We start from the raw sequence: 12,481 nt of genomic DNA on the forward strand, positions 1-12,481 counted from the left end.
ATGTAGATTATTCTCTATTGGTAATTTTCTGGAGGTTCAGTTATGCTTCCATATGTTCTTTGGAATATTTCACGAAGCCATATACCGCAAGTAACAGCATATTCTGGGACCGGTGGAGTTGATGGATCTTTATTTAATTTCAACTCATTCTGGATAAGCTCAGCTTGTTTTTCTATACTAGGATGATTTGGATGTTTTAAATAAGCTTCATCAAAGGCTTCTCTGAAACCATACCCCTCACCGTCAATATAGTGCAACAACAAATACCTGGCAAAATGATTTGAACAATTGCGATGAAACTCGTCTCGGATATGTGAGCTAATATATTGGACTTTGTCTTTGATGAACGGTGAATCAACATTACTGGCTTCAAATACAATTTGGGTAGCTCTTTTAGACCAGATCATTCCTCTTGGCAGTGGTAATACTTCATTACTAGAGGGTGGAACAGCAATCTTGGTACGAACAATTGCATTACGTGGTTCAGATTTTAAAGTGACCAGGTTGCCTGAATCAAAATTACTTCCTTGAATCAATCTACCACCTTCTTTTGCATTTTCAAACAATTCCCTTCGCACAATTGCTAATCTTGATGCATTCTCAGTTAGATATGCAAGACTTGTATCATCCTCTGCTATCTTGATCAACTCCTCAATTTCTGCCATTTCATCCTTCTCAGCTTTGGTTAATGGTTTCTTAGATGTTTCAATATAGGATTTATAAACCTGAAACTCATATACTAATTCATCTAAATGCTTCAACATGTTAAACACATTGACTAATCCGGCGTAATCTTCTTCACCTTTAAAGGCATCTTTCAAACTGAGATATTGTTGAGTAAGAGTTTGCTTTCTATCCAAATAAGCAGCAATTTTCCTAGCAGATGACATAGTGTAGATTTTTGTGTAGTTGGCTATTAGAGAAAGTAATTAGAAGCCGTATAGTATCTTGATTATTGTTTGTGTTTCAGGATTTTTTTTTTTTTTTTCTTGTTTGTTTTGGTTTCAGTTGGGTTTTCTCAAGCGTTATTGAAATCGATGAAAATGTCTTGTTGACGCACTCCCTCTACCCCACCAAAACCTACACCGGACACTATTAGTTTTTTCAGTTGGACTCTAATTTTTCTATTTACAAGAACTCTAACTATAAACAGGAGTATTTGATTTATGTCGATCCATTGACGACATCTTCACACTTTCCACATAATTTGTTTTCAGCCGGAGAAGTAAATTTCCAGCATCTTGGACATTTACAGTTTTGAGAATGTTGAACTTTAATCAGCACAGTTTCACCATTCAATTCATATTTGGAATCAAGCTCACCGTCAATCAATTTAACACTTGATACTAGAAACAAGTCATCGAGGTATGATTCATTTGCCTTCAAAAATTGGAATATTTTGGAGTCATTCTTGGCTGACAATAAAATCTCAAGTTCTAATTTATTCTTGAATACTTTCTGTTCTTTTAATTTTTCAATTATTTTAAATACCTCATCTCTCAATTCAAAAAAGAAAGCAAATGTCTCATTAAGTGGATTGTTATGATAAACTTCAGGTAATTCGTGAAATTCGGAATCAACTTTGAATACAGAATCTTCAGATAAATTGGCTATTTTGGAATATTCTGACCATACTTCTTGTGTTAATAAGGGCTGAATAGGGGCCAATAATGCTAAATAGGTTTTCATAATTTCATTAAGTACTGTTTGTATGGATCTTCTTCTCAAGGAATCTACCTTATCAGTGTAAAGACAATCTTTGGAAACATCAAAATAGATAGCACTCAATACTGAATTTACATGGGTATTGATTGCTGCAACAACACGTGAAAAATTGAACTCGTCGTAAAATCCCACACAAGAACTTTTCAATTCATACAAGGAATGTAAGATATACTTGTCCAAGTCACTCAATTGTTCATAGGCAACCGGTTCAACAAAATCATGGAGATTACCTAACAAATACTTGAAAGTGATTCTATATTTTTTCCCAACTTCAGATACTCTTGTTAAAACTTCAGGTGTGAAGCTAACATCTTGTCTGTAGTTGGATGATGCAACCCACAAACGCAAACCATCAGTACCAAGATATGGAGTCAATGGCTTTTTGCACCCTTCAATGGCTTCTTTAGGAGAGAATACATTTCCAATTGATTTCGACATCTTTTGACCCTTTCCATCGGTAATGAAACCATGAGTAATGACAGTTTTAAACGGAGCAACCGATTTGAAGGATGTACCCTTATTTCCAGAATATATTATTTTATTTAAGAGTGATGATTGGAACCAACCACGATGTTGATCACTTCCTTCCAAGTAGACATCAGCAAGTGGTGCTTCTGATTCAGCACATTCCTCTAAATTCGACTTTAATGTACTCCATGATGTACCAGAGTCAAACCAAACATCCATTGTGTCTTTACCCTTATAATACCCAGTTCCATCCATTTCGACTGGTAACCATCTAGAAACGTCTTCATCTTCAGTCACAAACCATTCATCAGTACCATACATCTCAAGCTTGTTGACTATGTGATTTATGACAGTTGGATCTAAAATTGGCTTACCGGTATCTTTTTCATACACAATTGGAAGCGGAACACCCCAAACTCTTTGACGTGAGATACACCACTCATTTCTATTTTCAACAAACAGGGTTAATCTGTTACTTCCAGATTCGGGGTAAAAATTGACTTTTGAAAGCGCTTCTATGGCATAAGGCTTTATTTTCTCAACATTGACAAACCACTGTGGTGTAGCTCTTTGAATTACTGGAGTTTTAGATCTCCAATCATATGGATAAGAATGGGCAAATTTTTTGTTCATATGAAAAAGCATGCCATTCTCCTCCAAAATGTTTGCACATAACACATTGGTTCTGATTTCTGTTACTTTTACATCTCCTAATTTCTTAAACCCTGGGGCCAATGCATTGACAATATACTTTCCTTGGTTATCCACTGCAGAATCCATAACTAACTCGTTCTTCTTTCCAACAAGATAATCTTCTCGTCCATGGGAGGGAGCATTATGGACTAATCCAGTACCTGCAGTTTCAACGACATGGTCTCCATGTAACACTGGACGTTTGATTGAATCTTCAGCGGCTGGGTTAATGTAATCATTACCTTCAACAACAGAACCCGGAAATTCAATATCCAATAACTGATACAGGTCGTCGATTTTCAAGACATCTTCAGCTAATGACTTTGCAACTACCAAGGTTTCTTTCCCATCCAGGAGCAAAGTATAAATCATATCCCTGTTGATACAGATGGCTTTATTTGCAGGAATTGTCCAAGGGGTAGATGTCCAAATCAATAATTTCAAATCTCCTTGTTTAACATTGTAACCCTTAGAATTGACATAGTCATAAAGTTTATCACTAGTGACTGGAAATTTAACATGTATGGCAACAGATTTATGTTTGTCATTATATTCCAATTCTGCTTCAGCCAACGCCGTTTGTGTTTCACACCCCCACCATACAGGTTTTAATTGTTGAGATAACAACCCATTTTCAATTAATTTGACAAATATCTTCAACTGATTAATTTCATAATTGTGGTCCATTGTTATATAAGGGTTTTCAAAGTTAGCCATAATGGCATACTCTTTGAACTGCTCTCTTTGTCTGTCAATCATTGTTTTGGCCCATTCTCGACACGCTTTTCTAATTTCCACTGCAGAACTAAACTTCTTACCCAAAGATTCAACTTTCATTTCAATTGGTAGTCCATGACAATCCCATCCGGGACGATAGTTGATGAGCTTGTCCTTGAAAATTAACTGGTAACGGTTGATGATATCCTTAGTGATCTTATTCAAGGCATGTCCCAAATGCAAATCACCGTTGGCATAAGGAGGTCCATCATGTAGAACAAACTCGAGTTTTCCACTTTTTGCAGATCGTTGCCATTCATATAAATCTTGAGACAGTTGTTTAATCAAAGATTCTCTTGCATCACCTCTTGGAATCTTTGGTCCAAATGGAGTTTTTGGAAGTAACAAAGTCTTGGAGAAACTTTGTTTGTTTAACAATGCCAGATTCGTGCAAAACTTTCGAATTTGAGGCTTGAATCGTAGCATAGTTGAATACTTTGGGTAAACTTGTGGATTGATCCTGTTAAAATTTTTTTCTTCTAGGGTTTAGATGAAAAAAAAAACGAACCATAAAATGAAAAAAGAAAACCATTGTCAACAATTTGATTAAGAACGAGATCTGCAAGCGACAATCAAAAAAAAAACATAAGAAAAACAAAACGTTCTTATTTTGTCTTGAAAGCCCGCACTACTACTAAAGATAAACAACACGTACCAATTCCTGTTCGTTGAGTGAAACATGTCAAAGGAACTCACTGTATTTATTTTAGATGCATCCAAATCAATGGGTCATACCAGCCCTGAAGAAACCAAGTCCGATTTCCAAAGAGCGTTAAGGTATACGTTCGGGTATTTTATACAGCACTTGGTCAAGAATAGAAAGTCAGACCGGTTTGCATTGATCTTGTTTTCAGGTGGGTCAATTGATGTATTTTATGAAAATTCTCCTTTGACTTTATCTAAAGTACGAACATATTACACTCACAGTGTGAAATTCCATAAAGAAGACAGAGGAGAAGTCGAGAAATATAGTCTAGTTGACGCGTTATGTAAAGCGTTCGAATTATTTAGCCGCAACATTCACCTTAAGTTTACCAGAAATTTATACTTATTTACAAATGGCCTATTATCAGTAAGAGATTCACAAAAGGTTTTGGTTTTCAAAGAGATGTTGGTGAGTAATCAAATAAACACATTGTTGGTTTTATTTAGTAATCGAGAGAACCAAACCACAGAAGCAATATTGGGCTATTTAACACAACAATTGAAGAACACTAAAAAAATTGATTTTGACGAATTGGTAAATTCTGGGCCGCCGCTAAAATTGATTGCTACCAGGTGTATCTCTGAAGCTACGTTAGGGCTTGGAATAGTTGAAGATATGATGGATGGTATCGGTAATGCAATTCAGTTTCACGTGCAAGCTTTTCCAGGAGTAAAAGTACAGAATCAAATTCATGGTAACTCATACTACCTTGTTCCAGATCTGGACGACGTAGTAAAAGTAGAAACTTCAGTGCTGCACTATATTAAGAAAACTTCTGGTTTTGATGACGAAGATGAGGAAGAAGAAGAAGATGCTGTTACCAAGGAAACAGACTCACAAAGTAAACTGGAAAAAGAGAAAATATCCGTAAATAAATCAGATTGTATTCCAGGATTTAAGTATTCTCACAGAGATGTCTTAGCGATTAGTTCAGAATTGGAAGAGGCGACTACTTTAGAAACATCACCAATTCTTAGCATTCTTGGATTCTATGAAAAGGACAAGTTTCCTTTTGCTTATTTCACAGATGAATGCACATATATCGTTCCACATCTGCAATATCATGAACATAATCGCCTTGGATACAGTTCGCTAGTAAAATCTATGATTGATTTGAATTACTTGGCGTTAGTTCGGTTTGTCGCCAAAGAGAACACCGAGGTTCAAATCTGCGTTGCGTTCCCACGACAGGTTACACTAGGAAAGCAACAAGGAAACATTCTAGTGTTGTCCAGGGTAGCCATGAAGGAGGATGAAAAAATTGGGCATTTTCCCAAATTGGAAGAAGCAAAGGATAAAACCGTCGATGATTTGATGGAACAGTTTATAAAGGGTAAGAAATTGCGGTCAGATTCCCATTTTGACCCGAATACACTTGATAATCTTAAAATAGGGCTCACACAATCCGAACCAGCGAAGTGCTCCTATAACCGAGAAAACAAGTATTGATGATATATTGTTATCGATGAACCCAGCTACTAAACGATTTAATTATTACTTGGAAAAAATTCTCTTTGAGTCGCTTATGCTGACAAATCCTTTAGGTGAGTTTCTTCAAGAAGAGAAGTTTGTGGAGCGGTACCTTTCTGCTGGCGAGAAGGATGTACTTTTTAACTTGGATTCTATATTAGACAGTCACTCAGATTTCCTATTTACAGATGCCCATCAGCATGCCAGCGATATTTCACTTAAGCTACAGGCCAAATTGGACGTCAAATATAAACTCCAAGCAAACCTTGAAAAGAAAAAGCGTTCCTATAAGACAGCATTCGCTGCCCAACCAAACGATGGCAAGTTTGACGAATACTTTGACATTGAGGACTTGTTAGCCGGTTAAAGTTTAAAGAGTCTATTCCTCAGATCAAATTCCCTGTCTTTAGCTGTTCTCTTTCTGTGTTTAGCAGTAGATGTACCATCTTCACCAAATCTATCTGTAAGTCTCTTTTGAACATTGGTAGCACTTATTCTTTCCTTTTCTTCCTCAATAATATCCGAAAATGATTTCGCCTTATCCTGCTTGATAGCCTCAACATCAAACAATCCACGATACTTGTTTGATTTGGCATTCTTCCATTTGCTTACCCAGTGGATCGCTAAACCATCCTCGTCATATTTCCTATTCTTCTTACCCGTAGTTCTTCTTTGTTCTATGTTGTCTAAAAGTTCGTAGATATCATTAGTTGGATGATCAATATATTCTGCATACAACTTACCTGAAGGGTCTTGCAAATTTAACACAAACAATAAATAGTCTGCCAAAACAACGGGATCAATAAACGAATCATGAATACAACCCACCAATCCTAATGCTAACATAGTCTCCACATTCTTAGCAGTGGGCAAGAAAACTCCCGGTGTATCATAAACCATGATATCCGGATCACGAGAAAGTCGAATGATTTCACTAGTATTCCTAGTAACACCTGGTTGATTTCCTGTTCGAGCAACTTTTTTAATTTTTGAAGAAATAGCATAATCACCATCGCTTAATCCGACTTGTCGTAATGTATTAACAAGTGTCGACTTCCCAACATTTGGCATACCGATAATCATAGATCTTAACCCTAATGGAGGTGGTTGCTCCATACTATTGTACAATTTTTTGATTTCGCTGATAACCCGTTTACCATCTTTTTGGCTTCGACAATCAATAAACATGTAATCTTCATTCTTCAGTTTGTGCCATTTATCAAGCACTCTTGTTTTCAAAATAGATAAATCTTTCTTACTGTACAATATAAGTTTCTTTTTACCCACTAATACTCTATCAAATAAAACATTGGTTGTTGCAAGGGGAGCACGACAATCTCGCACTTCAATCACCATATCTAATTGAGGGGCAAGATGACCAAATTTAGAAAGAGCTTTCTGGTGATGACCTTTAAAATTGTTTAATGGGATGTTATAGTTTGGAAATACTTTCCTAGGAACAAACGACATGTTGATTGTATTATGGATGTATAAAATACTAGGGAAATTCAAACGATACTTAATGAGTTCAGAGAATAATTATACAGTAGCAATGCTCACTCTTGTTAGTTTAAATTTTTCACATCATCACCAACAAACAAAAAATATAGGGTGAAAAAAAAAAATATTTATTCATAAAAAAAAAAAAAAGAATAAAATAATCATTAGACTTATATAGTTTGAAAGTAAAGGAAACATTTAGATCAACCTATAAGCCATGCCTTTAGTTATATTTACCGGTTTTCCAAGTTCTGGTAAAACCAAATGGGCCAAATCATTACAATCCGAGTTGGAAAAGAGAATTGCAAATGCCAAAGAAAACTCTGAACCAGGACACAATTATAATGTCATATACCATTCCGATGAGACATTAGGTATTGATCATGACATTTATCATGACTCGAATAAAGAAAAGCTTGCAAGAGGGTCACAGATTTCCATTGTTAAAAGGGATATATCAAGAAATAACATTGTCATTTTGGATGCTTTATCATATATCAAAGGATTCAGATATCAACTTTACTGTGAAGCCAAAGGTAATGTTACTCCTCATTGTGTGATACATGTCATTGCTCCCATTGAAGAATGTATTAAATGGAATGAAGAAAAGAAGGAAAATAAGTGGGATCCTGTATTAATGAAACAACTTGAAATGAGATACGAGGAACCAAACGCGGATACCAAGTGGGATTCTCCATTGTTTAGCATTCTTTCCCAAGATCCAAATGAAAAACTTCCTATGGATGATATTTGGAATGCTTTGGTCTTGAAGAAAGCTGCTCCACCTAATGCTGCAACTTTAGTAAAACCAACATCCGGAAATTCATTTTTACAAGAGTTGGATAAAAAGACACAGGAAGTTGTTTCCCAAATCCTCCAACAACAACAAATTACATCCGGTGATGTGGTGATACAGGATGGATTGGTTGTATCAATTCCTACAGGTACTGTTAGTACAGCTCAATTGCAAAGAATTAGAAGATCGTACATTGGTCTCAATAGAATGAGATCCATCGAGATTGATAGAATAATTCCATTATTTGTTGAATACCTTAATAGAAGCCTAAACAATGATGATTAGTTCATCTTTTAAAATACACATCACCTTTTTCTTTGATTCTTCCATTTAAAATGTACCTTACCATTGGAGTCAGTTATTTTCTTTTTGTTTCCCTTTTTCATTTTCTCTAAATTATTTGTCATTATCGATTCAACTTCACGCAACTCTTGTTCCTTCTTTAATCGTCTTTGCAATAACTTATATTGTTTTAATTTTTTCATATCAAGTGCATTCTTTTCTTCAAGGTCTAAATCATTCAGCTTTAATAGACCAGAATTATCATACAATTGGTTTAAACGGAGCCTATTTTCTCTGTTATCCACCAAAGATTCATCAGTATTAAAGAAAACTTCTGGTTTGAATGATTCTTGGTCCTCTATGGAGTCAACAAATACAGTGTGATTCCCCAGACCGGCAAACAACTTGCCTTGTTTTTCCTTTTCAATCTTGTTCTTCTCACTCAAACGCATAGTTCGTATATAATTAACATCTTGAGTCTTCAATAATTTAGCTTGATCAACAGATAAAACTTCGTTTCCTCTATCAGCAATTAAAACACCCGAATCATCGGTACGTTTTTTTGTCATGGCATGGTAGTATTCATCTGGGTTGTGTAACTTTGCCTTCTCTTTCAATGCTTTCAATGCTGCTTGTTTCTTGTGGTAATCCGCAGCTCTCAATCTGTAATCTTTCTTCTTTTCCAACAAACCATACCTGGCTCGGCTCTCAATTTGTGATCTTTCTCTGTGCTGTTTCTTCTGCACATTATGAACTAACTTGGCCATTTTTGATGTATAATTGTAGTTTTGATATAGAAAAAGTTATAATGTTTAGGAGAAAGATGAGCATCTCATTCATAATGGTATAATTTTTTTTTCTTCCTTTCAGATTATTACAAGTAGTGTAGAAGGATCAAAATCTGGGTAAAGTTTTTCACGTTGATTTTTTTTTTTTTTTTTTGTTTGGTTTCTTGCTTTCTGTATACACTGTTAATACCCAAAGCATCACGAATAATTCCTATATACGATAAATAAAATGATTGCAAGGGGGAGAGTATTAAATGATACTGCTTTAAAAAGTAAAGCAATGTTTGGTTTTACTGTGTTGAAGCTTGTCAGTCGACACATTCATCATACCCCAATAATATTCCAGGAAAAGAAGGATGCACAAGTGGATCTTGGTGTACCATGGTACTTAAGACAGGAGAACTCACCACCAGTCGAAGAGATTAAGAAAGTAGAGATACCAGAATTGCCTGAGTCAGCTCCAGGATCCTTGTCTGAGCTTGTTCATTTAATTGCCGAAGAATATGGTATAGTTGATGTTGAAGTGTTTGATTTGGCTACTTTGCCTGAGGATCACCCAAAAAGTGTTGATGTACAAAGCTACGATAAGTACATTATCTTAGGTACAGGTAAATCCGAAAAACATCTTTACAAGGCTGCGTATGAGTTGAAACAATATATCAAACACCATCATGATTGTATGCCAGTAATTGAAGGTATGGTGTCAAATTCTATAGGTAAAGTTGCAAGAAGGAGATTAGCAAAGAGAGTTAGCAGGGGCCCTCCAGCCACACATAGTACATATGGAATTGGTGCCAATACTTGGGTTAGCTGTGATACTGGAGTTGACGGAATCACTATCCATATGTTGACCAAAGAAAGAAGACAAGAAATGAACTTGGAGCAACTTTATTCTGACGCCCCAGATTACGAATCCAATAGGTACACTAATAATATTGATGACGATGATATTTTTTACGGAATCAAGAGAGGATTCCACACTTCAACAAGAGTATTCAATAAAGCAGATCAATTAAAGGTAGTTTACGATGAACTTCTTGAAAACGGGAAAACAAAGTCTCTTGCAAAGTTCAAGGCTCAATTTGACAACTTATTCAGTGGTGCCTCTGTTGAAGAATATAACAGAAAAGTAGATTTCTACAAAGTCATTAGTTTGATGGATGAACAACTTGTAACAGCAGAACAGGTTGAATGCATCTTCAAAGATAAATATTCTTCATTATTATTGGCTCAAGAACAGGGTATTGATTGGCACATGGAAGTGACTAATGATATTATTAAATACATGGAATTGTTAGCAGATGTTGGTGATCAATACACACCTGCTCAAAAATTGAACAAATTGTCCGAATTTGTTTCAGACATGACTAATTTTACGGGTGATTCAGTGCAGTTGTTTTCCATTGACAAGTTCAATGCACTTTTATGGAATCTTACTACCAAATCAACTTTCAACCAGTTGGATTCTGCAGGCATACGCGAAGTCATCAATACCAAGGGCAAATTTGAACCCGTTGTTGGCAAAGTTGAACAAGATGCTAAAATTGAAAGATGTGTTAAAGAATTAACAAGGAGATCTCTTCCTAAGGAAGTGTTCCCGCTTTGGTTTCGAGAGCAAATGATGTACACCTATGGTCAGACAGGAGCGTGGGATAAGTTCTGGAAAGAATTTCAATCTCTTGTACAATCTATTGGTTCAAGTAAAGACCGTGTTTATTTCTGGGTTACAACCCTCATATTTTTATCAAAAGTGAACAACAGAGATGCTTTAAGAACGTACTTTACCAAGTATTGGAGTAGTCCATCGGGATATTCATTTTTGAAGGATTTTGAAAAGAATGATAATCGATTTAATTCTGACAACGAAAGGATTGTTTTTAAAAGAACCGTCCAAGATATTCAAAATTCATATGGATCATCCCCATGGAAAGACGAAGCTGTTGAATTTGTAGAAAACTTGTAAATAGGTGTATCGCTACCAATCGCGATACTACAAATCTTGATTTTTATTTATACGCGTTTTTTTTCTCCTTGTGAGTAAACATGTAGAGAGAAAAAGAGGAAGAAAAAAAAATGTGAAATCACCAAATTTGTTGCGCGTTCACGGTTCCATCACTTTTTAACAAAAATTATTCTTGCAAACTATCCTTCGTATCTGTTGTTAGCAAAACTAAGATATAAGATGGAAGTCATTGAAATTAAACAAAAGATTAAAGAATGGGAGTACTCGTTTCGAGAAAAACATAATAAACCACCTTCAAAATCTGATATCAAGGAGAATTCAGAGATCCATAAATTGTACTCATTATACCGAGCTATCAAGCAGGGAAAACAACCCAAACAAACATCCAAGAGTGATCCTGCTCCTGAATCCCCAATTAAGAAGAATGTTTTTGATTCTAAAGAGGAATTGGGGCCAACTCCTCAAGCAAATGGAAGGGTGATGTCAATATTTGATTTCAAGTTGACACCACCTGAGTCATCACCTTTGAAAAAGAAATCTACCAACACCAGTATATTTTCATCACCCCAAAAGATGTCCATGCCACCACCAGATTCCCCTGTAAAGAGAATAACAACAGAGACACCGACAAAGAATAGAATCAGATCTTTTGCCACTCCAACAAAACCCAGATCAATTGATTTTTCAATGTTCTCCCCAGGTTATAGAAATCAAAACCCTCTGACACCCTTGTCAGGATTAAATAATAGCACAGTTGTGGATTTCCAAGTGTCGCCATCTCCATTGAAGCCTCTCCGAGGTATAGGGAAAAAGTTAGCTGATTTGTATAAAAGTGCAATTGAAGAAGCGGAAAATTTAGAAACCAATGAATTTGATGAAGAAGTCATTGAAGAGGAAGCAGCCCACCACGAAGAACATGGAGTAGGTGAAGATAGTGAAGATGAAGACAACAAAGAAAATAGAAAGGGATTCAAACGAAAGAAAACTCAAAAACGACAGACCAAGAGAGTGAAAATGGCACCGCGACCTGTTCTCGAAAACTCATCATTGGATGATGTGAACATTCAAGAAAAAGTATCAAAGATGGAAGAAGAAGAACGAAAGCATATTGAAGCTTATATTAACTCAGATGAGGAATATGATATTGAAGATGAAGTAAACTCATTAGTACCCGAAAGCCCTATCAAGAAGACCCGAAAACCAATTGCTAATAATTATCAAAGACTAAAGATCAATGATCCAAGAGCAAAGCGTTTCAAACAAAGAATGAGAAGACGATGATTTTGGCAACTGTATAGATATATACCCGATAT

General features: G+C 35.8%; 8 protein-coding genes across 8 annotated transcripts; 4 read left to right on the forward strand and 4 right to left on the reverse strand. All coding sequences in view use genetic code 12, as the record gives it.

Moving 5' to 3' along the window:
- Positions 1 to 14: 14 nt before the first annotated feature.
- CTRG_00759 (uncharacterized protein) lies at positions 15 to 890 on the reverse strand (the record flags this gene model as incomplete). The annotated part of the gene is made up of 1 exon (XM_002545932.1): positions 15 to 890. One exon carries the CDS (start codon positions 888 to 890, stop codon positions 15 to 17), a length of 876 nt encoding a protein of 291 aa, XP_002545978.1.
- A 274-nt stretch (positions 891 to 1,164) lies between these two features.
- Positions 1,165 to 4,089, reverse strand: CTRG_00760 (isoleucine--tRNA ligase; the record flags this gene model as incomplete). Its single annotated transcript, XM_002545933.1, has 1 exon — positions 1,165 to 4,089. One exon carries the CDS (start codon positions 4,087 to 4,089, stop codon positions 1,165 to 1,167), a length of 2,925 nt encoding a protein of 974 aa, XP_002545979.1.
- A 253-nt stretch (positions 4,090 to 4,342) lies between these two features.
- Positions 4,343 to 5,818, forward strand: YKU80 (ATP-dependent DNA helicase; the record flags this gene model as incomplete). The annotated part of the gene is made up of 1 exon (XM_002545934.1): positions 4,343 to 5,818. One exon carries the CDS (start codon positions 4,343 to 4,345, stop codon positions 5,816 to 5,818), a length of 1,476 nt encoding a protein of 491 aa, XP_002545980.1.
- Positions 5,819 to 6,202: 384 nt separating this feature from the next.
- MTG1 (putative GTPase) lies at positions 6,203 to 7,309 on the reverse strand (the record flags this gene model as incomplete). Its single annotated transcript, XM_002545935.1, has 1 exon — positions 6,203 to 7,309. One exon carries the CDS (start codon positions 7,307 to 7,309, stop codon positions 6,203 to 6,205), a length of 1,107 nt encoding a protein of 368 aa, XP_002545981.1.
- A 247-nt stretch (positions 7,310 to 7,556) lies between these two features.
- KTI12 (Kti12p) lies at positions 7,557 to 8,420 on the forward strand (the record flags this gene model as incomplete). Its single annotated transcript, XM_002545936.1, has 1 exon — positions 7,557 to 8,420. The coding sequence occupies one exon, from the start codon at positions 7,557 to 7,559 to the stop codon at positions 8,418 to 8,420; it is 864 nt and encodes a 287-aa protein (XP_002545982.1).
- Positions 8,421 to 8,440: 20 nt separating this feature from the next.
- CTRG_00764 (rRNA-processing protein) lies at positions 8,441 to 9,184 on the reverse strand (the record flags this gene model as incomplete). The annotated part of the gene is made up of 1 exon (XM_002545937.1): positions 8,441 to 9,184. The coding sequence occupies one exon, from the start codon at positions 9,182 to 9,184 to the stop codon at positions 8,441 to 8,443; it is 744 nt and encodes a 247-aa protein (XP_002545983.1).
- Positions 9,185 to 9,434: 250 nt separating this feature from the next.
- On the forward strand, positions 9,435 to 11,168 carry CTRG_00765 (uncharacterized protein; the record flags this gene model as incomplete). Its single annotated transcript, XM_002545938.1, has 1 exon — positions 9,435 to 11,168. The coding sequence occupies one exon, from the start codon at positions 9,435 to 9,437 to the stop codon at positions 11,166 to 11,168; it is 1,734 nt and encodes a 577-aa protein (XP_002545984.1).
- Positions 11,169 to 11,387: 219 nt separating this feature from the next.
- CTRG_00766 (uncharacterized protein) lies at positions 11,388 to 12,449 on the forward strand (the record flags this gene model as incomplete). Its single annotated transcript, XM_002545939.1, has 1 exon — positions 11,388 to 12,449. The coding sequence occupies one exon, from the start codon at positions 11,388 to 11,390 to the stop codon at positions 12,447 to 12,449; it is 1,062 nt and encodes a 353-aa protein (XP_002545985.1).
- Between the last annotated feature and the right edge of the window lie 32 nt (positions 12,450 to 12,481).

The sequence above is a fragment of the Candida tropicalis genome (assembly GCF_000006335.3).
Source record: "Candida tropicalis MYA-3404 genomic scaffold supercont3.1, whole genome shotgun sequence".
Taxonomy (NCBI): domain Eukaryota; kingdom Fungi; phylum Ascomycota; class Pichiomycetes; order Serinales; family Debaryomycetaceae; genus Candida; species Candida tropicalis.